The sequence below is a fragment of the Garra rufa genome, chromosome 11, assembly GCF_049309525.1.
Source record: "Garra rufa chromosome 11, GarRuf1.0, whole genome shotgun sequence".
NCBI classification, from domain to species: domain Eukaryota; kingdom Metazoa; phylum Chordata; class Actinopteri; order Cypriniformes; family Cyprinidae; genus Garra; species Garra rufa.
In genome coordinates this window covers 1,232,275-1,256,849 of record NC_133371.1, presented here as the reverse complement: position 1 = coordinate 1,256,849, position 24,575 = coordinate 1,232,275, and the positions used below count along the sequence as shown (strand labels likewise).

At 36.5% G+C, this 24,575-nt stretch overlaps 1 protein-coding gene across 2 annotated transcripts; it reads right to left on the bottom strand.

Annotated features, from left to right (window-relative positions):
* Window positions 1-1,308: 1,308 nt before the first annotated feature.
* arfgap2 (ADP-ribosylation factor GTPase activating protein 2) lies at window positions 1,309-23,194 on the bottom strand. Of its 2 annotated transcripts, XM_073849956.1 has the most exons (17): window positions 23,122-23,194; window positions 21,875-21,993; window positions 21,647-21,719; window positions 20,524-20,655; window positions 17,639-17,719; window positions 16,964-17,075; window positions 16,821-16,877; window positions 15,301-15,345; window positions 9,864-9,916; window positions 7,879-8,015; window positions 7,548-7,679; window positions 7,221-7,352; window positions 5,178-5,327; window positions 4,957-5,083; window positions 4,620-4,710; window positions 4,400-4,521; window positions 1,309-2,404 (listed from the first exon to the last, which is right to left on the bottom strand). In XM_073849956.1, exons 1-17 carry the CDS (start codon window positions 23,191-23,193, stop codon window positions 2,384-2,386), a joined length of 1,656 nt encoding a protein of 551 aa, XP_073706057.1. In that variant the 5' UTR covers window position 23,194; the 3' UTR covers window positions 1,309-2,383. The 2 variants fall into 2 exon arrangements, with proteins under 2 accessions (XP_073706057.1, XP_073706058.1); XM_073849957.1 differs by lacking the exon at window positions 15,301-15,345.
* Between the last annotated feature and the right edge of the window lie 1,381 nt (window positions 23,195-24,575).

Below are 24,575 nucleotides of genomic sequence, written 5' to 3'. Positions count from 1 at the left end.
TTGGTTTTCCAGCTTTTTTGTGTATTTGCAACTATTACAGAAGGTTCAAACACTCACTGATGCTCCAGAAGGAAAAACAATGCTTTAAGAGAAGGGGGTGAAAACTTTTGAACAGTATGGAGATGTGTACATTTTTCTTATTTTGCCTAAATATCATATTTTTTATTTAGTACTCTGCCCTACAAAGCAAAAAGGCAGTAACTGCATTTTTGGTCAAAAATGAGTTATTTTCATGACATTCAAGGCATCCTTTGTTATGTGACAAAATATCTTATCTCAAATGTGTGTGATTTCGCGGCATCCTCATGGGACGGTTTTAACATTGGATAACAGGCTGGATGACAGGATAACTTTAAAGTCATTTTTCTCAGTTCTGCACTCAGCATAGTTACTGCCTTTTTGCTTTGTAGGGCAGTACTGCCTTTCAGAAGCCACAGAAGATACGTACATGTTTCCCAGAGGACAAAAGAAGTTAAATTACCCTGATCTTCAAATTCGAAAAGTTTTCACTCCCTTAATGCATGGTTTTTCCTTCTGGAGCATCAGTGAGTGTTTGAACCTTCTGTAATAGTTTCACATGGGTCCCTGAGTGGTCCTCAGTGTGAAAAATTGGATCTCAAAACCATACAGTCATTGTTGGAAAGATTTCAAATACACAAAAATGCTGAAAAACCAAAGATTTTGTGGGACCTGAAGGACTTTTCTGAAGAACAGTGGTCAGTTTAACTGTTCAGGACAAACAAGGGACTCATGAACAACTATCACTAAACTAAAAAAACACATGTGGATCACTCAGATAACAACACAGTATTAAGAATCAAGTGTATGTAAACTTTTGAACAGGATCATTTTTATAAATGCAACTATTATTTTCTCTTGTGGACTATATGTAAACATCTTTTATGTTAAATGTCTTATTCAGGTCAGTAATAAATCAAAAAAATAAAATGCATTTTGTATGATCCCTCTTATTTTGGTAAAATAATTAACATTATTTAGATTCTGAAAGGAGGTGTAAACTTTTGACCTCAACTGTATATGACACCATAGGATTTATAAGGTTAACGGCGTACTGGTTTCATTTTAATTAGGGTAAAGGGTCAACACTTAAGTTTGTGTGCATTAATTATTCCATAACCACTCTTGTTTGTTTTGCACTTTATCTGTAACCCTTCTGTCATAAAATGATTGTTGTGTTTATCGAATCAAAGTCTTAAACAGCTGTTGTGGGCGATTTCAATCTTTATTCACACAAATCTCAATAGATTCTTCTCAACAGGCTACAATAAATAGCTTTTATTCCAGACGGTAGTTGGATTGTTGTTCTTTATTTTCAAATTTAGCATCGGGATACAAACGGACAGGCAGACAAATACCATTCGCCAGTTCCCAGTCTGGCAAAAACCCGAAAGAAAAGGAAAGAAAGGCTGTAATGCATGTACTAGGAAACAATATCGCACATGCACGTTACCAGAAAACCGACGACAGTGGGGAATTTTAAATAAAAAACATTGTCAGCTGTCATTTCATTTAAACTGAGGGCGTCTTATTTAAGTTGTCGTTGATTAAATCACATCACTGTAAACCTCCTCAATCCGCCTGGTGCTTTTTCTTCTGTAAATACGAGTGAATGCTGGAAATCTGATACTGCACCAGTGTCTTCGGCTTATGCTGGCATGCAAAACAAACACGGTTCAGTTTAAAAATCATCGGTCCAGGAATCACTCACACATCCGCATCCACAAAAAGCCTCAAGAACTCGTCCTTGACATGCCAGGACATATTGCACAATATTACTGTTACTTAATGTCACTCAAACGAATAATGTAAAATCATCATAATGAATTAAAATCTAATAGATCGCATTTAGGAAATGGGCTCAAATATTCAAAATGTATAAATATACCATATGGGCTTCCCTTTCCTCGTTTACTCAATGCACTGACGTCTCCGGATACCGTTAAAATACAAAAAAGAATGCCATGAAAACATATTAGCGCTCTAAGTTTAGTTATACGTTTAATTCCGGAAAGAATACTTTTCAGATCCTTACCTATTTGAAATCAAAGACCGGTACATGGCATAGAAAACAGGACTGTTAGTTCAGACAGAAAGCACTGTGATTCTGAAAACAAACTTTACACTCTTTCCAGTGCTTCTGTTGTCATCTGAAAAAATAAAACGAGAGTCTTCGAAAAGAAATCAAAATACTGTCAGCAAGAGTGTATACAGTGGTCTGGGGAGAGATTGGGAGCTCCCGGGTCTTTGTCTTTCTCTCTCTCTCGCTCTCAGATGTGTTCATGTAGGAAAGACAGACCAGAGCCAATCAGCAGTGAGGTGCGTCCTGTTCTTGCAACTTCTTTTTCAGTCTGATGCGGTCCTCTCAGTAAGATCCATAGCGATCCTGAACACACACCATCAGACAGGGTTAATACAGCCAACGTGGAAGTGTTAAATATATTTATAATTATTACATGGCTACACAAATCCTGATTGGTCAGTCACCACATTCTGGACATGGGCGACATTTGACTCGAGTCGGCGGGGACAAGAAAAAAAAAGAAAAAGAAAAAAAAAAACATTGAATGTAAGCATTAAGGCGCTGCACCTCAGCCCAGGCCGATGGGCGCCTGACTTTTTTTTTTTTTTTTACACCCCTAGGGCTAGGGGGCTTTGGGCCAATTTTCACGTCATAGTTCAGACCCGGGCCTGTTTTAGGCTTCTCTTTATTTTTACACTTTAGACATCCATCAAATATGGTGAATAAAAAAATGACACGCTGGTGGAAACAACACAAAACTTCACTTTCGCTTTCACTTTCGAGACCGACTCGGACGCCGTTTAGTGTGCTTCAGCGCAGCTGAATCCGTGTTCAAGCGCACACAATAAGCTAAAACTCGCCCCAAGCACCGGCAAAAATAAATAACAACGAATGTGTCGAGGAAAGAGTAAGGACATATCTGAATTATTTATTAATAAACTCGTGTATTCTAAGTCAGTGTCGCAAAGATCCTGACTCGCAATCTCCTCTTTAGTTACAGGTACTGAAACTGCCATCTAAGCTGTTCGCCAATTGCAACGCAGTGGGACTGCTAACCAATCACAACACATTTCATTTTTCGGGAGGCGAACCTTCATCAAACTCCAGAACTAATCGAGCCATTTGTGCCAGCCTGGGGAGAAAGCTATTGTAATAATGTACATTATGTGGAAAATAATGCATTTTTCGAAGCACCAAGCATGAGAGCATGTTCTAGTGCACCCCCAAAACAAAATAAAAAGAGCATAATAGGACCCCTTTAATGTAAACAGCCTATTATGAACACCCTTGTAATTCGCTTTTTATACAACCTTTTCGATTGTATAAATGATTATTTTAGGTTCGTGTGTGTGTGTACGGATTTGTAAACAAGCTGGGCATGACTGTTTCTAAAGCAAGCAGTGCCATCTGCTGTTTAAAACTAAACTCAGAATTGATTGGAGAAACAATCGCGATGTGTTCGGAAAATCTCAGAATCGATGCGGAATCATTTTTCGATCCGTGATGCACCGATTTATTGTCCCAGCCCTGCTAGTTTCATACAAATGCAGCTGCTGGCATTTCAGTTTCATCTTAAAGGGATAGTTCACCCAATTTTTTTTTATTTAATGTTAATCTGCTTAACCCAGGGCATCCAAGATGTAGGTGACTTTGTTTCTTCAGTAGAACACAAACGAAGATTTTTAACTCAAACTGTTGCAGTCTGTCAGTCATATAATGGCAGTCAATGGGACCCAAATATTTGACACAAAACAATCGGTCTGTGCAAGAAACTCAACAGTATTTATATAATTTTTTACCTCTGATCCACAGCGATTGTTTCATGCGTGAAGAGCTCAATGTATTGTCAAGAGCCGCAGGGTTTAATTTGGTTTTGTCTGTGTATGTTTTTTTTTACCCTTAAAGCTGTGCCTTAAAGCTGACTGCCATTATATGACTGACGGACTGCAACGGTTTCAGTTAAAAATCTTTGTTTGTGTTCTACTGAAGAAACAAAGTATCTTGGATGCCCTGGGGGTAAGCAGATGAACAGCAAATTCTCATTTTTGGGTGAACTATCCCTTTAAATCAATGTCTTTTATCGCCATAATTATTCATGTGGCTAAATACCATCTAGTTTGAACTTGCCACTTTCTTCACAGAAGCTTTGTGTTCAGATATTTAAACTCAAATCATTATTTTGTGTCTAATTATTTAGTTTTGTGGCGAGAAGCTGTGTAATAAGCAGGATAACGTACATCCAGCCGGTTGTTATAGCAAAATAAAGTCTTTCAGTCTTATACAACAGTCTGTCAGGGTTTATTCTGCGATAACAACCAGTTAGATGTACATAGTCAAAAGTGAAATTTGTGTGTTCACCTGAATGGTGTTCATGACTCCGTTAGCCAGCACTGCCATCTTCCCTGCAACAGTCTTCACTCCTTGCTTGAACTGTGCAATGTCTGGGCCAGAGGGAAGCACGCTGTCAAATCCTGATTGGCCTATAGTGACACGCACATGAATGTAACAGAGTGAGCGCCACAGTCCAAGTCTTGTTACATAACATGGCATCAAATATAAGACTTTTGTCCATGTTTACCAGAGGAATGGACACTGCCTTCACCAAACAGGTCAGCAGAGCTGATGGAGGTGCTTCCAGACATGCCTTCTAGACGAGTCTTTGCTTCATACTAATGGGGGAAAATATAAACAATGTAATCAATACAGATGTAATTGATGATATTAAAAAAAGTACATGCATACACACACAGAGCTGTTTAAAAGTCTATGATCAATAAGATTTGTCAAGTATTTTATGCTCACCAAGGCTGCATGATCAAAAAAAAAATACTTTAAAATATAATTTGTAAAAAATTACTGACTAAACTGCCAGTCAGAGTCACAGAACTCAATGTACTCTAGTATGCTCACGGTACCTCTGGGTTGCTCTCACGGCCAAAGAACATGTCCGATGAGATTGCTTTAGCATTGGCAAACTTCTGTCGTGCTTCACTGGACTCTGCGACTGGAACAGACACCTCAGGCTTCCGTCGGCTGGGCAACCTGACACACATTGTGTCAACAGTCAGAAACCGGCCACAAATCAAACCACTGTCTACTGAATCAGGATGCTATTCAGAACAGCAGAAAGACCAACCGTTCTCCGATTGGCTGGATGCTTGAGATGGTGACCTCACTCTCTTTAGGCTCCTCCTTCTCCAGGGCCCAGGAAGAGAACGATGATGCTCCATCATTGTCCCATCGTGAGCCAAAGCTGTCTCCTGATGTGAAAGGGTTGTCCTTGTACCTGGGATCACAATGATTAATACAGATTACACACATGCAAACACATTCACAAAGAGATGTTCACAAGTCTTTAACTTGGGAGTCCGAGTCAAGTCTGAAGTCTTTGTCACTGGAGCCCGAGTCAAAGTCTGAAGTCTTTGTCGCTAGAGTCCGAGTCAAGTCTAAAGTCTTTGTCGCTAGAGTCTGAGTCAAGTCTCAAGTCTTTGTCACTGGAGTCTGAGTCAAGTCTCAAGTCTTTGTCACTGGAGTCTGAGTCAAGTCTCAAGTCTTTGTCACTGGAGTCTGAGTCAAGTCTCAAGTCTTTGTCACTGGAGTCTGAGTCAAGTCTCAAGTTTTTGTTGTTGGAGTCCGAGTCAAGTCTCAAGTCTTTGTCACTTAAGTCTCCAGTGACAGTCTTCAGACTTGACTCAGACTCCAGGGACAAAGACTCAAGACTTGTCAAGACCTGAGTCAAGTCTTGAGTCTGTCACTGGAGTCAAGTCTTGAGTCTGTCACTGGAGTCTGAGTCAATGACTTGAGACCTGACTCAGACTCCAGTGACAAAGACTCAAGACTTGACTCAGACTCCAGTGACAAAGACTCAAGACTTGACTCAGACTCCAGTGACAAAGACTCAAGACTTGACTCAGACTCCAGTGACAAAGACTCAAGACTTGACTCAGACTCCAGTGACAAAGACTCAAGACCTGACTCAGACTCCAGTGACAAAGACTCAAGACTTGACTCAGACTCCAGTGACAAAGACTCAAGACTTGACTCAGACTCCAGTGACAAAGACTCAAGACTTGACTCAGACTCCAGTGACAAAGACTCAAGACCTGACTCAGACTCCAGTGACAAAGACTCAAGACCTGAAGGTGCGGTCACACTGCACTTTTCATTCCATTGACTTCCATTCATACACATGCGAATGCGTTAGACCGGTAACGCAAGCCCGTGCGAAGCATTTCGCTGCGTTTGAAAGTTCAAGCTTGGTGAACTCTAACCTGCGAAATCGTATCACATGACTCAGTGTGACCAACAGGAGATCGATACGTCACAGCTTGACCTCTAGCTGAATGAAAAGAACCTTAAATTTAAACATTTAAAACTCCAGTACTGCGGTAAAGTGTAGTAGATTGTATGTTTTTACATTTGAAATGTATAATTAGTTGTCATGTGCTGAATTTAACTTTTTAAAAAGACTGCATAGCATGACGTCATATCACGACCGTTGCAGCAGCATCCGAGGGAATTTCGCACGCTCAAAGTCTAGTGTGACCGCGGCTTGACTCAGACTCCAGTGACAAAGACTCAAGACTTGACTCAGACTCCAGTGACAAGGACTTGAGACTTGACTCCAGTGACAAAGACTCAAGACTTGACTCAGACTCCAGTGACAAAGACTCAAGACTTGACTCAGACTCCAGTGACAAGGACTTGAGACTTGACTCCAGTGACAAGGACTTGAGACTTGACTCCAGTGACAAGGACTCAAGACTTGACTCAGACTCCAGTGGAAAAGACTCAAGACTTGACTCCAGTGACAAGGACTTAAGACTTGACTCAGGTCTTTACAAGTCTTGAGTCTTTGTCACTGGAGTCTGAGTCAAGTCTGAAGTCTGTCACTGGAGTCTGAGTCAAGTCTTGAGTCTTTGGTCACGAGTCCGAGTCAAGTCTCAAATCATTTAATGGCTCGTCAAAAAAAAAACATTCAGCTCACGTCCGGATTGATAGAGAAAGTGCACGGAGCTGAAAGGGCTTGAATAAAGTCACAAGTCCTTTTCCTCGAGTCGATTCAAGTCTGGAGGCATTTCAGGTCAAGTCTGAAGTCTATAAAAATGCGATTCGAGTCTGTGTCACTAACTCGAGTGGCCATCTCTACATTCACAAACGCTGTTCGAAACAAACTTACTTTGGCGGTCCGGAGGCGAACCCGGGCTCATCAAACATGTCCAGCTTAGAGCGAGAAGAGGAGGATTTGACTCCCACCGGGGTCTCCTGCTCGATCACCTGCATCTCAGCCATCACAGAATGAGACACGGCACTGCGGAAGATCAAAGTCACATCATATGAGCCTCATTAAGCTGAACGTGCAACACAATTAACAAAACTAACAACCAGACACACATCGCTCAGCATTCTGGACTATTAATCTGCTGCAGACAGTGATGTCACGCTCGAGGGGAGTGATGTAATTAACGTGACAGAGGTTTAATCGAGGTCGCCGCCGTGTCTTTACCTCCTGTTGCCAAATCCCATGCCCAGCCTCTCCGCCTGCTCCTTCTTCTTCCCCTCTAGGTTCTTCAGTTTCTTCTCCTCCAGCTTCCTGTCAATCTCCAGTTCTTTGTAGGCCAGTCGCATCGAGGCCACTCTGTGAGAAAAGAGGGAGCGCAATCAGGAGAAAAAAAAAAAAAAACTGCTGAAGCTATAGCTCTGATTGCACTGCTAGAGGAGCCATAGTTTTACTCAAATATATGGCTAACCATTCGATAGAAATGATTCAATTCATTTTAAGAAAAACATCTGCAAATGTCCGAGAGATTTTGAATTGGTGGCATCTGGAGACTCACATGGACTCTTCGGCTTGTTTCTTGGCCTCAGCGACCTGTTCCTCTCTCATCTTCTCTGCCACCTGGGCTTGTTTTTCCACCTCAGTGAAGCTCTTGCTGCTCACCTTCTGGGCACCAAGACCCTTTTTAGCGCCAAGCTAAAATCAAAATGATAATAGAGTGTAAAGACATTTATTTATTGTATTTTCAACACTTCCTGCGAATATATTTTGAGGTTGAGCGACAGTATATGCTTTTATAAATGGTTTATATTTGAATGCTTATTTATACATAAAGCAATAAGCCCCAAGAAGCCATGGTTTACAGTGAATTTATAAGAGCGTTGTTAGACAGCTTCACAGGGCTTTCCTTTTATAAAATGGTTATTTCATATACGTAGCAAGGTTTCACAAAATAAAACAGAGCAAATAACGTGTAATGATATTTATAAAAACATTACCCTTCCGCCAAACAATGTAGTTCCTCAGAAACGGTTGTGGTTGCAACAAAGTTGTTTGTAGAGTAATTTACAACAGCTTTGAACGTGGCTCAGCCAATCAGAATCAAGGACCTGAACTCTGTTTTATAAAGTGTATTATGAAACTTATGAACATACTAAACTCATACTAAAATGTTTTATTCTATTTCTCTCTCTTGCCAACTATCTATCTATGTATGATCAATGAAATATATTAATAGAATAAAACATATGTACACTAGTCAAAAGTTTTTGCACCGTAAGATTTAATGTTTGTTTTTTTAAGAAGTCTCTTCCGCTCACCAGCCTGCATATATTTGTTCCAAAGTACAGCAAAACAGTAACATTTTGAAATGTTTACTACTTAAAATTACAGTTTTCTATTTTAATATAATTGTAAAATGTAATTTCTCGTGATTTCAAAGCTGAATTTTTACCATCATTCCTCCAGTTATATGATCATTCGGAAATCATTTGAATATTCTGATTCGCTGCTCAAAAAACATAATTATTATTGTGTTAAAAACAGCTGAGGATATTTTTTTCAGGTTTCTTTGACATCAGCATTTATCTGAAATAAAAATCTTTTGTAACATTATAAATGTCTCTATCATCACTATCAATTTAAAGCAACCTTGCTAAATAAAAGCATTCATTTCTATCATGCTTTTATCTTTTTCAAAAAAAAAAAAAAAAATCTACTGACCCCAAGCTTTTATATGGTATAGTGTACGTTACAAAAGCTTTTTTTAATTTCAGATAAATGCTGATCTTTGGGTCTTTCTATTCATCAAATAATCCTAAAAAAAAAATTTGCTCCACTGTTTTAAATATTGATAATAATACTACTACTAATAATAAATATTTCTTAAACAGGAAATCAGCATAATAGAATGATTTCTGAAGGATCATGTGACACTGAAGACTGAAGTAATGATGCTGAAAATTCAGCTTTGATCACAGGAATAAATTAAATTTAAAATATATCAAACAGAAATCAATTATTTATAATTAATAGTAAAAATATTTCAAGATTTTACAGTTTTTGGTGTACTTTGAATCAAATAAATGCAGGCTTAGTGAGCAGAAGAGAATTATCAAAAAAATAAACACTAAAATCTTACTGTTCAACACCTTTTTTAATTGCATTTATAAAGTTACAAAATAACTAATATTTAATATTAAATAATATAAATACAGTAGAATTTAAAGTACAACTCTTATTGCATTACAATAATATTAAAAGTGTCATTCTCATGAATGAGAATGAGAGCATTATGCTTAATTGTTATGAAAGTATGAAAAAGTAAACTGTAATTTGATTTGACCTAAACAAAAAAAAAGCCTATGTTTAACTACTATTAAAAGATTTAACCATGCAGACATGTTTAGGTAGAGCAACTGTTCTAGCTTCTGTATAGTGCCGCAAGACTGACACCTGCTGACAGAACAAAACCTGAACACTGCAAGATCAGGAAGCACAACTCCCTCAACAGGAAGTGACTGAGAGCTCTGATTGTTCACGTACCCCTTTCTTTGCAGCGACTGGCTTCTTCTTTCCAATAATGGAGGGTTTCACTTCTGAAAATAGACAGCACTGTCAGAAAAAGTAAACAGGAAACCATTTCCTCACAACTTGTCCAGACGAGGATGATTAGTGAATGGCGATAGAGGCCACAGCCAACAGCGCCCTGAGAAATATCATGCTGGCAAAGCTTGAGGATGGGGAAGAGGTCACACTTTTACACAATCAAATTGATTATCAGAGCAAGAGTGTGTTTAAAAATGTACACATGAACCCTGGGAACATTCATGTAGCATTACTACTGCATTTTGAACCAATGAGTTAAATAAATTTGAAGAAAATTGGGGCGACTGGATGCTTTGTGCTCAGACGAATGCTGAAAACGGTCTTACGATTTACACCCTCTGCATCCTGATCAACAATGAAAAGCTGCGCTAATCTCATTCCAGGGCATAAGTCAATCCAGACAGGAGGTACACAGAAATACCACGGTGTAAGTTTGAGTCCAGACTGGAAAGTGCCTGAGAGCTCTTTATGAGATCAGAAAACCCTACATTACACCTTTTGTGTCTGTGAGTGAGAGCAACAGTTCACCTAAAATTACAATTGACCACAAACAGCTGATACACACACTCCAGTTTTACAGGGGGAAAAAAAAAAAAAACAGTAATAGTAATAATGTTTTTCTATTTTAATATATATTAAAAATCAAATTTATTTCTGTGATCAAAGCTAAATCTTCGATGGACAAAAGTAAAAATAAATAAATAATTGCATTTATTTGAAATAAAAATATTTTCTAACAATATACACTGAAAGAAATAATACTTTTATTCAGCAAGGATGTGTTAAATTGATACAAAAGATGTATATTGTTAGAAAAGAAAAGAAAAAAAATCACAGGTTCCAAAAAATATTTGGCAACACAACTGTTTTTGGGAACCTGTGATACTTTTATGGAATAACTGCATTCATTTAAAATATAAATCTTTTCTAAAAATGTGTCTTTGCTATCAATTTATCAATTTTACACATCCTTGCTGAATAAAAGTATTATTTCTTTCAGTGTATATTGTTAGAAAATATTTTCAGAAATAATTGAATAAAAAAATCAGTATATTAGAATGGTTTCTGAAGGATCATTTGACACTTAATACTGAAGTAATTGCTGATGAAAGCTTTGCATCACAAAAATAAATTAGATTTTAAAGTATATTAACATAGAAGCCATTATTTTATATTGTAATAACATTTCACAAGAGTGTTTTTTTGTTGATAAACATGAGGGACTTCTTTAAAGGTCCCATATTGTACACATTTCTGGAGGTTTATTTTAGTTGTTGATGTCCTTAAGAATATATATTTGCGGTATAAGTGCCAAAATCCATCTCAATATATTTTTACAGCTCCTTTTTTAGGAGCTCTGTCAAAAACAGGTCGATTTCGGCCCATCTAATTAATATTCATGAGCCTCTCTTCTGATTGGCCTGTTGTTTTCTGAGTGACGCACAGCCAGGCCAATCACAGGTAACTACGGTCATGTATGCTTTAGCCGAGCCCAGAGCCATAGAGAGAGCCTAGCCTGCTGATACTCAACAGGATATTTCAGAATGATCATTAATGTTTTTTCTTTTTCAAACACCGAATGCAGTAAGCTACATAACTGTTGCTTTAGTAAAGCCCCTTTCAAAATGCGCGCTGATTCTGGAAGATTACGGGAAAGAGCGCTGTGTGAACAAAAGCCAGAACCATAAAGGCAGTGTTGTAGTGATGATGCACGTTATCATGCGACTCTTCATGACAAAAAAATAAGTGCAAAGTGGAATGAAGCGGCGATCAGGCAGAGCCAGCTCCTCACTATCAGCGCTGAAGCACAGTTTGTTCAGGTTAGTTTAGGTTTAGTGAATCGTACCCGTCGCTAGTGTTGTCAAAAGTCCCGGTACTTCGGTACCAAGTCGGTACTAAAAAAATTAAAACGTTACGGTACCAGGTTTTCTTAAGTACCGGTGGTACCGACTATCCGGTCAACCCGGTTCTTGATACGCTATACAAAAGGTGCGCTCTCACGCACTGCACAGTTGCGCTCTATTCAGCGGTGCTGCTGGTGCCGCGGCTCTGACTCCACTTGTTGACAAAGAAGAGCCAGGCTTGCTCCAAATAGTTTGGATTTGCGGCTGAACAAGGCGAATATCATAGATCATCAAAAAACTATTTGCAAAAGATGTCGTCTAGGTTCTCTCGAAAGGAGGAAACATCAAACTTAAAACACCTCAAAAATCGACTCCTGGATCAAATGAAAGAGTTCAAGTAAGGTAAGTTTCATTTTAATTTCATATTTAGAGCATTATTGCATATTTTAATTTGAATGTCAGACTGAAATAAACATCACCGTTTGTGTAGTGAATCGTTAGCATAAGCGCGGCTAACGCTAATTATGCTGGGCCTTAGAATGAATTTGAACCAACGCTCCTATAACTTTTGTTAAGAGTAAAAAAAAAATAAGGACATGATGTATTTACTATTTTTTACACAAATGACATGTGTATCCAAAATATATGTGTTAGAGAATGTACAAATGTATGTATAGTTAACAATGTCTATGTCCTTAATATTCGTCTGTCAAAAAACGTTTTAGGTTTATTCTTGACTGGATAAATATGAATGCAGTTTGGATTGAATAAAAGTACAATCAAATAAAACACGTTTTATCCCCTGTTTAGTTTGGTAATACTTTAAAATAAGATCAAATTCATGCATCATCTAACATAAACTTAAAGTAAGTGAAACATATTTTTACAACATTAATTCATGTTTGTGAATGTTATTTAATACAAAAAGACATGATCATGTTTGTTCATGTTTAACAGATTAAATAATATGATTTTATGCATTAGTAAATGTTGAAATTAGCCTAACCTCACTAAGAATAATTGCCATGTAATGTTAACTACTGTTTATTGTTAGGCAATGTTATCTAACAAATGGAAATTGTAAAGTGTTTTTAATACTGCAGTTTTCATCTGTGATAGACACTTGTCTAAATATATGTAATCTTATCTTAATTTATTATGACAGCTGAGGTTATTTTTTTACTGAAAATTCATATTTTGCTGGTGTCAATGATCTAATGTTGCATCTGGTCAGACTTAGGCCATGGCTTTACTTAAGTATATTATATTTCTTTTTACAGTTGCAGATTAAGGAAGATCATGAAAGACCCCAGCGAACTACAAAACAGACAACAGTGCAGATGTTTTTCAGCAACAGCAGCAGAAATATGACAAAAAGTTTTGGGTGAAGCTTGTTTACATTTTTTATGCCTGTAATTTCTTTAGATGTTATTTCATTACTAAAATGTTTACAAATACTTTTTTAACCTGTGAAAAAACTTAACAAAATTTTACATTAGTATAAAGAATGGCACTGTTTTTTGTACATTTTATTTTTTTTATTAATAAAAAATAGTGTGTTGCTCAATTAATATGTTATTGTGTTTTGCTTTGGTACCGAAATTGGTACCGAGAACCGTGGATTTTCAATGGTATTGGTACCGAATACTGAAATTTTGGTACCGTGACAACACTACCCGTCGCATTACATCTCACATCCAAACGTCACATGTCTTTATGGGTTGTGTGTAAAGCACGCACAGATTCCGGAAAACAACTGTGAATGAACCAAATCAAACAACTCCGGAAAAATCATGGGACACATTATCCGTGTATTTACTGGAATCGCTGTGTGAAAGAGGCTGAAGTTGACGTGCCACTGGTCTCTTATATTCACGTTGTTCGGAAGCCTGTGCAATGATGTAGTTTCGACATCTATCGACTGAACAGGGTTTTCTCGACTTGTTTTCGTGTTGTTGTTGCTTAGCAATGTTATGGACACGATGTTGTCTGGGTTTGACAAAAGGAGGGTGATACGGTGGTTGGTGCTGGGGTGGTGACTGAAGGCGGTGACTGAGTAGATCGGACGTCACATCTTTGCGGAAGTCACAGCGGCTTGTGAAAAAGCACAGATACTTTAAGCAGGCTGTGTGCAGTTTACTGTGGATTGACTGTTTTGAAACTCATATGGTAGTTACATAGCCCCTAGACCTCAGTTATCATGAAAAAAGCCAGGAAATTTCGATTTTGACAATATGGGACCTTTAAAAAAATACTTATTTAATACTTACTTACTGATCCCAGACTTTTGAATGGCAGCGTATTTCTCTAATTCAGATTATTATAAATCATTTTAGGTTGGAAAAAAAGACTTGATAGGCTTGTTTCTTACAAACACACAGCTTTTTGCTTTACAAGTCATTAATTAATGAACTGGACTAAAGTGGTGTGGATTAAAGATGTTTTTATCAGCTGTTTGGACGTCACGCATTCACTGCAGATGATCCACTGCTGAGTTACAGATACTAGAGATGTCTATAGTAGCAGAAATGTTTGTAGCTGAGTCATTAAAATGATAAATTCCCAGCAATGTACCAGGTTCAACAACGCAGCCCAACGAATACTTCAGTTTTTGTGTGAAAACTAAGGTATAAATACAGTGCACATAACATTTCTGGTGTTCTCAGACGCAGAAGTCATCATAGCAGAGTGACATTATATATTCGTGAATGGAAACAACAAATATAATGTTGGGGTTCCCATTTTCCCCAACAGCAAAAGATAAAAAAGAGAGAGATTGATTACAAAGCAGAACAGAGAAAGCTGTCAAATCTCAAGTGTGAGAAACACCCACACAGTAGCGTTAGTTTTCTAAACTGGCAAGGTCATATAAAACAAAGTATAATGTTGAAAATTTTAAATGAAGATACTAAGAAATTGCTAGATTTACTACGTTAATTGAGAAAACATGATCATAATCCATAAACTACTGCAGACGAACGCTTCGGTGAGGGAACTGAGACATTTTTATTGCTCATAAGAAATGAGCAAGAAATATTGCAGATATTGGACAAGGATGAAACATCAAAAAGAATATCCTATTAAAGGCTATATGTTCAGCTGTACGCATACGCTAAGTGTTTGTGTCAAAACTGAATTATACTTTAGGCTTTAAGCTCTATTAACAGCATATTTCACAATTGATCAGCATTGAATTTCTCAATTAAATTAAACTGATTAATTCCCAGTTAACAATTGTGTCAATGCAATATATACACTGTCCCTGATGACACCCTGACTAAATTAAATTTTGTATGATTATTATGAAATGCCTTATTAGTATTATTTAAAAGCAATATAAAGACTGTTTTTACAGTAACACCAAGCTTTTAAAATATGAGCAGCTTAGCAGTAACATTATGATAAAGAAAAAGGGTGGAGCCAAAGCAGTGCACACACACTCAATTGAAGTGTCAGTCAAGCGCAGAACCATGCTGCTTCATTCTCATCAGCCAATAGGCAACCTGGCTTTTCAAAATCATTCCAATCACCTTTAGTAGTTTGAGACTCTTCAGATGTCAGTCTCATTGAGTCATCTACATTAACACAACAGACAGCAGGCTTTCAATTCATTTGGAAAAAATGTTGCAGAACTACATTTACTGGCTTGCATTTACACACAAAAATGATTTTAAAGAAACTTTGTCATTTTACTTTTATAATACTGGTATATGGGATACGTAATTCGTTTTCTGAACAGGTCCTGGAGCTTGACTTACTTAAAGGAGAAGTTCACTTCCAGAATGAAAATTTACAGATAATGTACTCACCCCCTTGTCATCCAAGATGTTCGTGTCTTTCTCTCTTCAGTCGCAAAGAAATTATGTTTGACGAAAACATTTCAGGATTTTTCTACATATAATGGACTTATACGGTGCCCCGAGTTTGAACTTCCAAAATGCAGTTTAAATGCAGCTGCAAAGGGCTTTATATGATCCCAGCCGAGGAAGAAAGGTCTTATCAAGTCTCAGCCTCAGACGTCACGCCCACAGAACGTTGGCTAAATGTCTGATGCATATGGTACAATTAACTGGAAACACTTCAGGAATTTCAAAGTCAACCTCTGATTGGTTGAATTTGATCGAATTTCCGGGAGACGCGAGTGTCGCGTTTGTTTTCGGGCCGCTGGGAAACAAAGCGCAGACTGATCTACTCGGTGTTTTGCTAAGAAACTAGGTCTTATCTAGCAAAACAATTGGTTATTTTCACTTAAAAAAATACAATTTAAATACTTTTTAACCTTAAATGCTCATCTTGCCTTGCTCTCCCTGAACTCTGTGTATTCTGGGTTGAGACAGTTAGGGTATGTCGAAAAACTCCCATCGTATTTTCTCCCTCAACTTCAAAAATCATTTCAAAGTCATCATAAATTGCTACAGAAGTACAGACCCAGTCTTTGCAAAGTGAACATGCAAAAAAGATCAAACACCCTTAACAAAAAAGGTAAAACAGCGATGAAGGATGATTTTGAAGTTGAGGAAGAACATGAGATTGGAGTTTTTCGACATATCTTAACTGTCTTGAACCAGAAAAAAACTGTTCAGGGAGAGCAAGACAAGACAAGCATTTGACTTACTTGAAAGTATATAAATTGTATATTTTCGCTAGATAAGACCCTTCTTCCAGGGCTGGGATCGTTTATAACCGCATTTGGGATCGTTTGAAGACGCACTTTAAATGCATTTTTAAAAGTTCAAATTCAGGGCACCACTGAAGTCCACTATATAATGAAAAATCCTAAAATGTCTTCCTCAAAAAACAATTTCTTTATGACTGAAGACAGAAAGGCATGAATATCTTGGATGACAAGGGGGTGAGTGCATTATCAGTAATTATTTGTTCTGAAAGTGAACTTCTCCTTTAAGTGACTCATCAATGTCTGGTGAGAAAACACTGTCAAAAGTAATATAGGGAATTGTGTGGGGAAGGGAGAAACGGAAACATAAGGATGATGTGATGGTAATGTACATTCTGCCCGAGCGCTCAAACACACAATGCGGCAAAAACTTACCTATTGTGGCTTTAGGACTTGTGCTCAGTCCTTCAATGCTTGGACCCTCTTCAGACTCTGCATTATATGGACAAGAAATGATTAAATGTAAAGGTACTGATGATGAAATGCATGCATTATGATGTGTATTGCGGTACACTCACGAGTGCTGGTCTCTGAACTCTTAGGATTGCTCTGCTCCAGTTGAGGGGTAACAGTTACGGCTCCATTCTGGTCTGTTAGGGATGGGGATGCCATGTTCCAGCTATTGGCAGGCTGCGGGTAAGAGGACAATTTTTATATTCACACATCAAGCACAATCTTACAGAAATAAAGAGAGATAAAGAGATCATCAACATCTTTTTCAGTTCTTCACAATAACACAATAAATAGAAATAAGGATTTTAAAATATTTTATAAACACTTGTTTACTAACTGAGTAAACATTTAAAAGCTAAGGAGAACCAGAAAAAAAAACATTAATAGCATTACTAAGGCTTTCCAAAACATTAAAAATAAAAGATTGATTACGTTGATCAGAAGAGAAAGATCAGCTGTTGTGTTAGAAACACTTCCTAGTATTCTGTAATTTTATGCAAAATAAATGTATAAATAAAAACACCTTGAAGAGTGTTATAATTGTATATGAATTTTGAATATGTTTTTAAAAATAAAAAATATAAGAAACTGTTAGCATCATCAGAGTCTAAAAAAAGCTTCAGTACAAAATTGCCTGATATTTCTAGGTTTCTTTGACAGTCAAACTTTATTTTTAATAAAGAAAAAAAAAAATACATACAATTTAGAAAATTAAAATGCACATCTCTGCATTTGCTTACCTGTGTTAGCTCATCAAAGAAGTCAGTCTCTCTCTTCTCCACAGGTGATGGCTGAGCACAGCCTGAATTGTCAATCCACAGCTAAATGACAAAATGGGAGAGGGAAAAAAGTCTAAATAAAAGTCCTGAATGCAGATCTCCAAATACACTGGCTGTCTGTTGTGTTTTCATAACTACTGAGTCTGGACAGATTGTGACACCGTAAGACTGTGTAACGTGGAGTTTGTTCAGTGACTCAAGTTCAAAGTTTATTCAATATCACAAACACAACTGCTGCATATTAGGAGATTACATTACAACAACATACAGCTGAGGTCAAAAGTTTACATACAGCTTGCAGAATCTGTGAAATGTTAATTATTTTACCAAAATGCATGTTATTTTTTATTTAGTACTGACCTGAATAAGACATTTATTCATTTTAAGTTATTATTATTGATGTAAAGATGTTTACATATAAACACAAGAGAAAATAAGTTGAATTTATAAAAAATTACTCTGTTCAAAAGTTTACATACACTTGATTCTTAATATTGTGTTGTTACCTGAATGATCCACAGCTGTTTTTTTTGTTCGTTTGTTTAGTGATAGTTGTCAATGAGTCCCTTGTTTGTCCTGAACAGTTAAATTGCCTGCTGTTCTTTAGAAAAATCCTTCAGGTCCTTCAAATTCTTTGGTTTTTCAGCATTTTTGTGTATTTGAAACCTTTCTAACAATGACTGTGATTTTGAGATCCATCTTTTCACACTGAGGACAACTGAGGGACTCATATGCAACTATTACAGAAGGTTCAAACGCTCACTGATGCTCTAGAAGGAAACACAATGCATTAAGAGCTGGGGGTGAAAACTTTTTGAATTTGAGGATCAGGGTAAATTTTATTTATTTTGTCTTCTGGGAAACATGCAAGTATCTCCTGTAGCTCTTGAAGGGCACTACTGAATGAAAAAAATATGATATTTAGTAGAGATGCACCGATTGATCGGCTAGCGATCGGAATCGGACGATTTTTCTCATGATCGGCCCGGATCGGTGACCGGCCGGTCAATTTCTCCTCTTGCCGATTCCTAGCCGATCCCTTTATTGCCAGCGGCGCATGCAATTACGTCACAGCCACGCGCGCGCACTCACAGTCGATGACACAAGATGACACAAAGATCACAGTTTGTAACATTTATAAGGCCAAAATACAACGTGAGGGAACAACCACGAACCACGCGCTTGTTTAGCTTGGCTGGACATGTGGTAGAGCGTATATGTTCCATTTGAAGGTAATTAAAGCGTGCGCGACGTGAATTTAATTTGTATTTATTTACAGATGCATTTATGTTACACCTCTCTAGTAAATATCATCTGTGTGTGAAGACGCTGTATGCGGTGGCGTAGCGCAAATATGTGAATGAATGTTACGAAGTGTAGTAACGTTACCGCTGGATTAACTGGTGACAAGGCAGAAATGCTTCTCTTTATCAAGGAAAATTTGCCATTAATGCTCAAGTAATAGCATTTAGTATGAGCATTGTTATTTCTACCTGTTTGAGGACACAGTGCACTTTTTGTTATTAAAGTCATTGTTGTGAGATGATCCTGTAATTAATGTTTAAAAAAAATTCCATATAAAATTCATTGAGGAAAAGTAGATTTTTGTATGCCTGCTTTGTCACTTATATTTTATTTCTAATGTTTTCGAGGCTCAGAGCACTTTATTTTGTTAAAGTTATTTTAATATGAGAAGATGCTGTAATGTTTATACATTTCTTTTATTATAAAATAAAAAAAAATACATTAAGGAAAAGATTTTTGCTAGTATAACTATACTATGTTAGTTACAGGAACTAATTTTATACCTTTTTCGAAGGCACAAAGCACTTTATTTTGTTGTTAAAGTCATTTTGTTGTAAGAAGATCCTGTAATGTTTAATAATTTATTTTATTATAAAATAAATTTAATTAAAGAAAATATTTCTGTATAGGCCTATGCTTTCATTACAGTTCTTAAAAAAAAAAAAAAAAAAAATCGGAATCAGCAGGTCACACTTACTGAAAAAATCGGAATCGGCCAAGAAAATTGCAATCGGTGCATCTCTAATACTTAGGCAAAGTAAGAAAAATGTACACATCTTCATTCTGTTCAAAAGTTCACATCCCTGGTTCTTAACTGTATGTAAACTTTTGAACAAGGTAATTTTAAGAAATTCAATTATTATTTTGTTTTGTGGACTATATGTAAATGTCTTTTATGGGAAATATCTTATTTAGGTCAGTACTAAATAAAAAATAACATGCCTTTTGTATGATCCCTCTTATTTTGGTAAAATAATTAACATTTAGCAGATTCTGCGAGGTGTATGTAATCTTTTTACCTGAACTGTATATTAAAAAAAAAAAATATATATATATATATATATATATATATATAGAAAGCATTGTATGTGGGTGCGTATATATAGTCAATCACATATACAATAAGCTAAAAATATTAGTAGGTTGCCAGTCAACAATTGTGACATCAAAAAGCATGCATTAAATCAAAGTCATCCAAAATATATGCATGACCCAGACTACATTAAATACAAGTTAACTTGCAACAAGTATAAACATGGTTTGTGCTAACCACAAATGAGTAGTTCTGTGAATTATTGGAGTTTAAAAGTTAAACAGTCAGGCTACTTAAATAAATAAAGAAAAGAAAGGTCTGTTGTAACACAAGTTATGTATGATGCCCATGTAAAATCTTGGCCATCTGGAAGGCTCTGCTTTTAGAGCATGTTAATAGCGTGACACCAAAAATCTTTTAATAACCAAGGCTGACAACAATTCCAGGAGGCACAGTTCATTTTCTAGGCAGCGATAATGTTGGAACAGTGTGAGGTTTGTATACTCACATCAGTGCCATACTTGGAGAGCGCAGCGTTGGCAAGCTGTCGAATCTTCTCTCTGTACATCTGAGCCGCACGACTGTTATACTTCGCATTGGTGTCATTGGTGGTACAGCCATGCTGGCGGAAAAATCCCATCTGTGCAAAAAAAAAAAAAAACATGGAAGTGATGAATTGATGTAACATGTACAGTGTCTACAGTATAGTTGGAACACTCCACTTTTTTTGGAAATAGGCTAATTCTCCAACTCCCCCCCGAGTTAATAAGTTGATTTTTACCATTTTAAAATCCATTCAGCCATTTTCCTGTTCTGGCGATATCACTTTTAGCATAGCTTAGCATAGATCATTGAATCCTATTAGACCAATAGCATCGCGTTCAAAAATGACCAACGAGTTTTGATATTTGTCCTATTTAACACTTGACTCTTCTGCAGTTATATCTAGTACTAAGACAGGCGGAAAATGTAAAGATGTGATTTTCTAGGCCGATAAGATTAGGAACTATATCACGCAGCATCTGAAATTAGTTGCCAGCTGGTAATAGTCAAGGAAGTTTGCTGCCGTAACATGGCCGAAGCAGGCGCAGTAATATCACGCAGCACATCGCAGTACAACGTGACCAACTGCATGCACAGGAAGCATTCTTCGTTGGAAGTTACCCAGCTGAGAACTAATTTCAGGCGCTGCGTGATATTACTGCGCCTGCTGCGTCCATATTACGGCAGCAAACTTCCTTGACTATTACGCCAGAATGGGAGTGTAGTTCCCTAATCTTATCAGCCTAGAAAATCACAGCTTTACATTTTCCGTCGGTCTTAGTACACGATATAACTGCAGAAGAGTCAAGTTTTAAATAGGACAAATACCGAAACTCGTTGGTCATTTTTGAACGCGATGCTATTGGTCTAATAGGATTCAATGATCTATGCTAAGCTATGCTAAAAGCGATATCGCCAGAACAGGAGAACGGCTGAATGGATTTCAAAGCGGTAAAACTCAACTTATTAACTCGGGGGGAGTTGGAGAATGCGCCTATTTCCAAAAAAAGTGGAGTGTTTCTTTAAGTTTAAAAGAGAAAACTGATGCAATTGTATGCATATTACAGGGTAGGAAAAAAATAACTAACCGCGTTGGCATTTCCTCCAACCTGCATACATCTCAGCTGAAACCAGCTCCAGTTGGAATCCAGCTCTGTGGATCTGAAAATACAATATTCTACTCATTAACTCTTGCCTGAAGATTTAACAAATGAATGTGACATTCTGTAACACCACGGATGACTACAAACTTTAACAGACATTCACATGACAGCATAATTTAATAAGAGAGAAAAACAATAGAGATCCAGACTGACCTGATAAAGCTCAAGTGCACTCCCAAGGAGCGATGAATCCCAGAGCAGTCAATGCACAGAAACACTCCATAAGGAATACTGGCCCAACTCGGGTTCTTAGCAGCACAGTCAAAGCAGGCCTAAAAACAAAGGTTAAATTCCCTTATATATGTGACCCTGGACCACAAAACCAGTCTTAAGTAGCATGGGTATATTTGTAGCAATAGCCAAAAATACATTGTATGGGTCAAAATTATCGATTTTTCTTTTATGCCAAATTCATTAGCATATTAAGTAAAGATCATGTTCCATGAAGATATTTAGTAAATTTTCTACCATAAATAAAAACTTGATTTTTGATTAGTAATATGCATTGCTAAGAACTTCATTTGGACAACTTTTAAGGCGATTTTCTCAATATTTAGATTTTTTTGCACCCTCAGATTCCAGGTTTTCAAATAGTTGTATCTCAGACAAACATTGTCCTGTTTTAACAAACAATATATCAATAGAAAGTTTATTTACTCAGCTTCAAATGATGTAAGAATCACAATTGCGACAAATTTACACTTATGACTGGTTTTGTGGTCCAGGGCCACATTCATATATTCATATATATATAATTTACAGTCCAGTCCTCAAAATGGCAATTTATGGGCTCAAGCTAAATAGTTGAACAGCACTTGAAGACTAAAACAGTCAGATGTTCTTCAGATGTTCAAACATGTTCACAAAAAACTAATAATAGATAGATACATCAGATAAGAAAAATACATGTTTCAAAACATTAACTAATCAGAATGGACATTAATTAGCGATTTTATGCTCTATTAAACACATTTTACATGTATAAATGAGTTAGATCCATCTTTGGGACACTCCACACAGGGAGCTCCAGGGGTTTTGAGGTACATTATTACAGGATGAGTCATTTTCCATCGACACTGCGTCATTCTCGTGTAAGCGGTAACGTTACAGCCGGTAAACCCGCAAACAACTGATTTCTTTCAAGACAGCTCATTTAGTCCTGATAGCTTGTCAATATTGAGTCATTAGTGTTTGATAACTTGACACAGGACTATTTTTACGGTGTGATGTTGACAGTAAACATTACGTGTTTGATGGGACCCAGGCCCCACCAGCACCGGCTTAACGACAAACAAATGACACGTAATCCCACATGAAACACACATATTAATGTCTCTGAACAGCCTAGAACGACAAATAAAACATTCACGGATATATTTCAATACGAACTCGTGTTTTACCTTGTTTGTTGGTATCGAGCGCAAACGTTTAAAAATGGTGAGAATTTCTGTCTTGTTCGGTTCCGACGCCATCTTGCCAACTGAGCAGAGAGAAAACAGAAACCACAGACGATTAAAAGACCGGCCGGAAGTGACGTTTGTGGAAAATAAAAGTTGACGAGACACATGTACATAATATGCACAAATTGATCCACAGGTTTTATCCTGTAAAGAAATTTATACAAAAGTTTAGAGCTGAAGTAGAGCTAACATGTTCGTTTTGTTTGAATGCTGATGAAACAGTGGAACCCTTATTTTGGTCATGTCACTACACTCAGGAATTTTTTTACGATGTTGGTGCTTTTACAAATGAGAAATGGGTGTTTTGTTCTGTTTGGGTGTTTTGACGCAGACCCCACAAAAATGTTTTATTATAAATTTAATTCTTTCCTTAAGCAAATTTTATATTCACTAATGTAAATTCTCAAATTCTAAATTTCTTTGTGGTCTTCTTAAGAGATATGGAAAATTATATTAATCTGATTTCAATATCTACTGATAAGAAAGCTGTGAAGACTGTTAAAATTTGTTCCACACTTAAAGTTTTTGTGAAAGGAATTGTATGTAAAACAATGGCCCTCAAATTATGGCCCAGAATAAACTAATAAACTAAATATAATCATATATATATATATATATATATATATATATATATATATGTATGTATATGTGTGTGTGTGTGTGTGTGTGTGTGTGTGTGTGTGTGTGTGTGTGTGTGTGTGTGTGTGTGTGTGTGTGTGTGTGTGTATTCGTGAAAACACATTTTACACTTTGAGTTTAATTTAGGCCCTACAGCATCACGTACATAAATGAAAATTAAATTGTATACAAATAAAACTGGAGAATCAGTGTATTGGAAAAAGTGCCTTTTTTATGTAGCTGGCGTTTTATTTTTTTTTTAAAGATTTTTTTAAAGGATAATTTTGCATTTAAAAACGTAATTGTATTCATTCGAAAATTAGAATTTGCTTATCTATGTATTAAATATAAAATATACAATTATATATAATAGCTTAACTTTTTGTAATTATTATTATTATTATTATTATTATTATCATTATACAAACTTTAAACAGATACAAAAAGGACAGAACAGGAATAAAGACAAAACCTCGACAGGAATAAAACAGAAAAATATTATATAAATAATATAATAATAAGTAAAAATAAATAAATAAGATAATAATAATAACACGAACACATACAGAGGAAAACATTATGCATCAGTGGCATTACCAAAACAATCCTCATAATATTAACATTTATAAGTGTCGATTTCAATTAAGAAATGTGAAAAAGAAGGCTGTTTATGAATAAAAGATTTCCTAAACAAAATAAAAATTGAACTATGTAATTCACTGACGGAGTAGTTTTACCCTTATAGTACTAAATTATATCTTTTAACTAAAATTAGC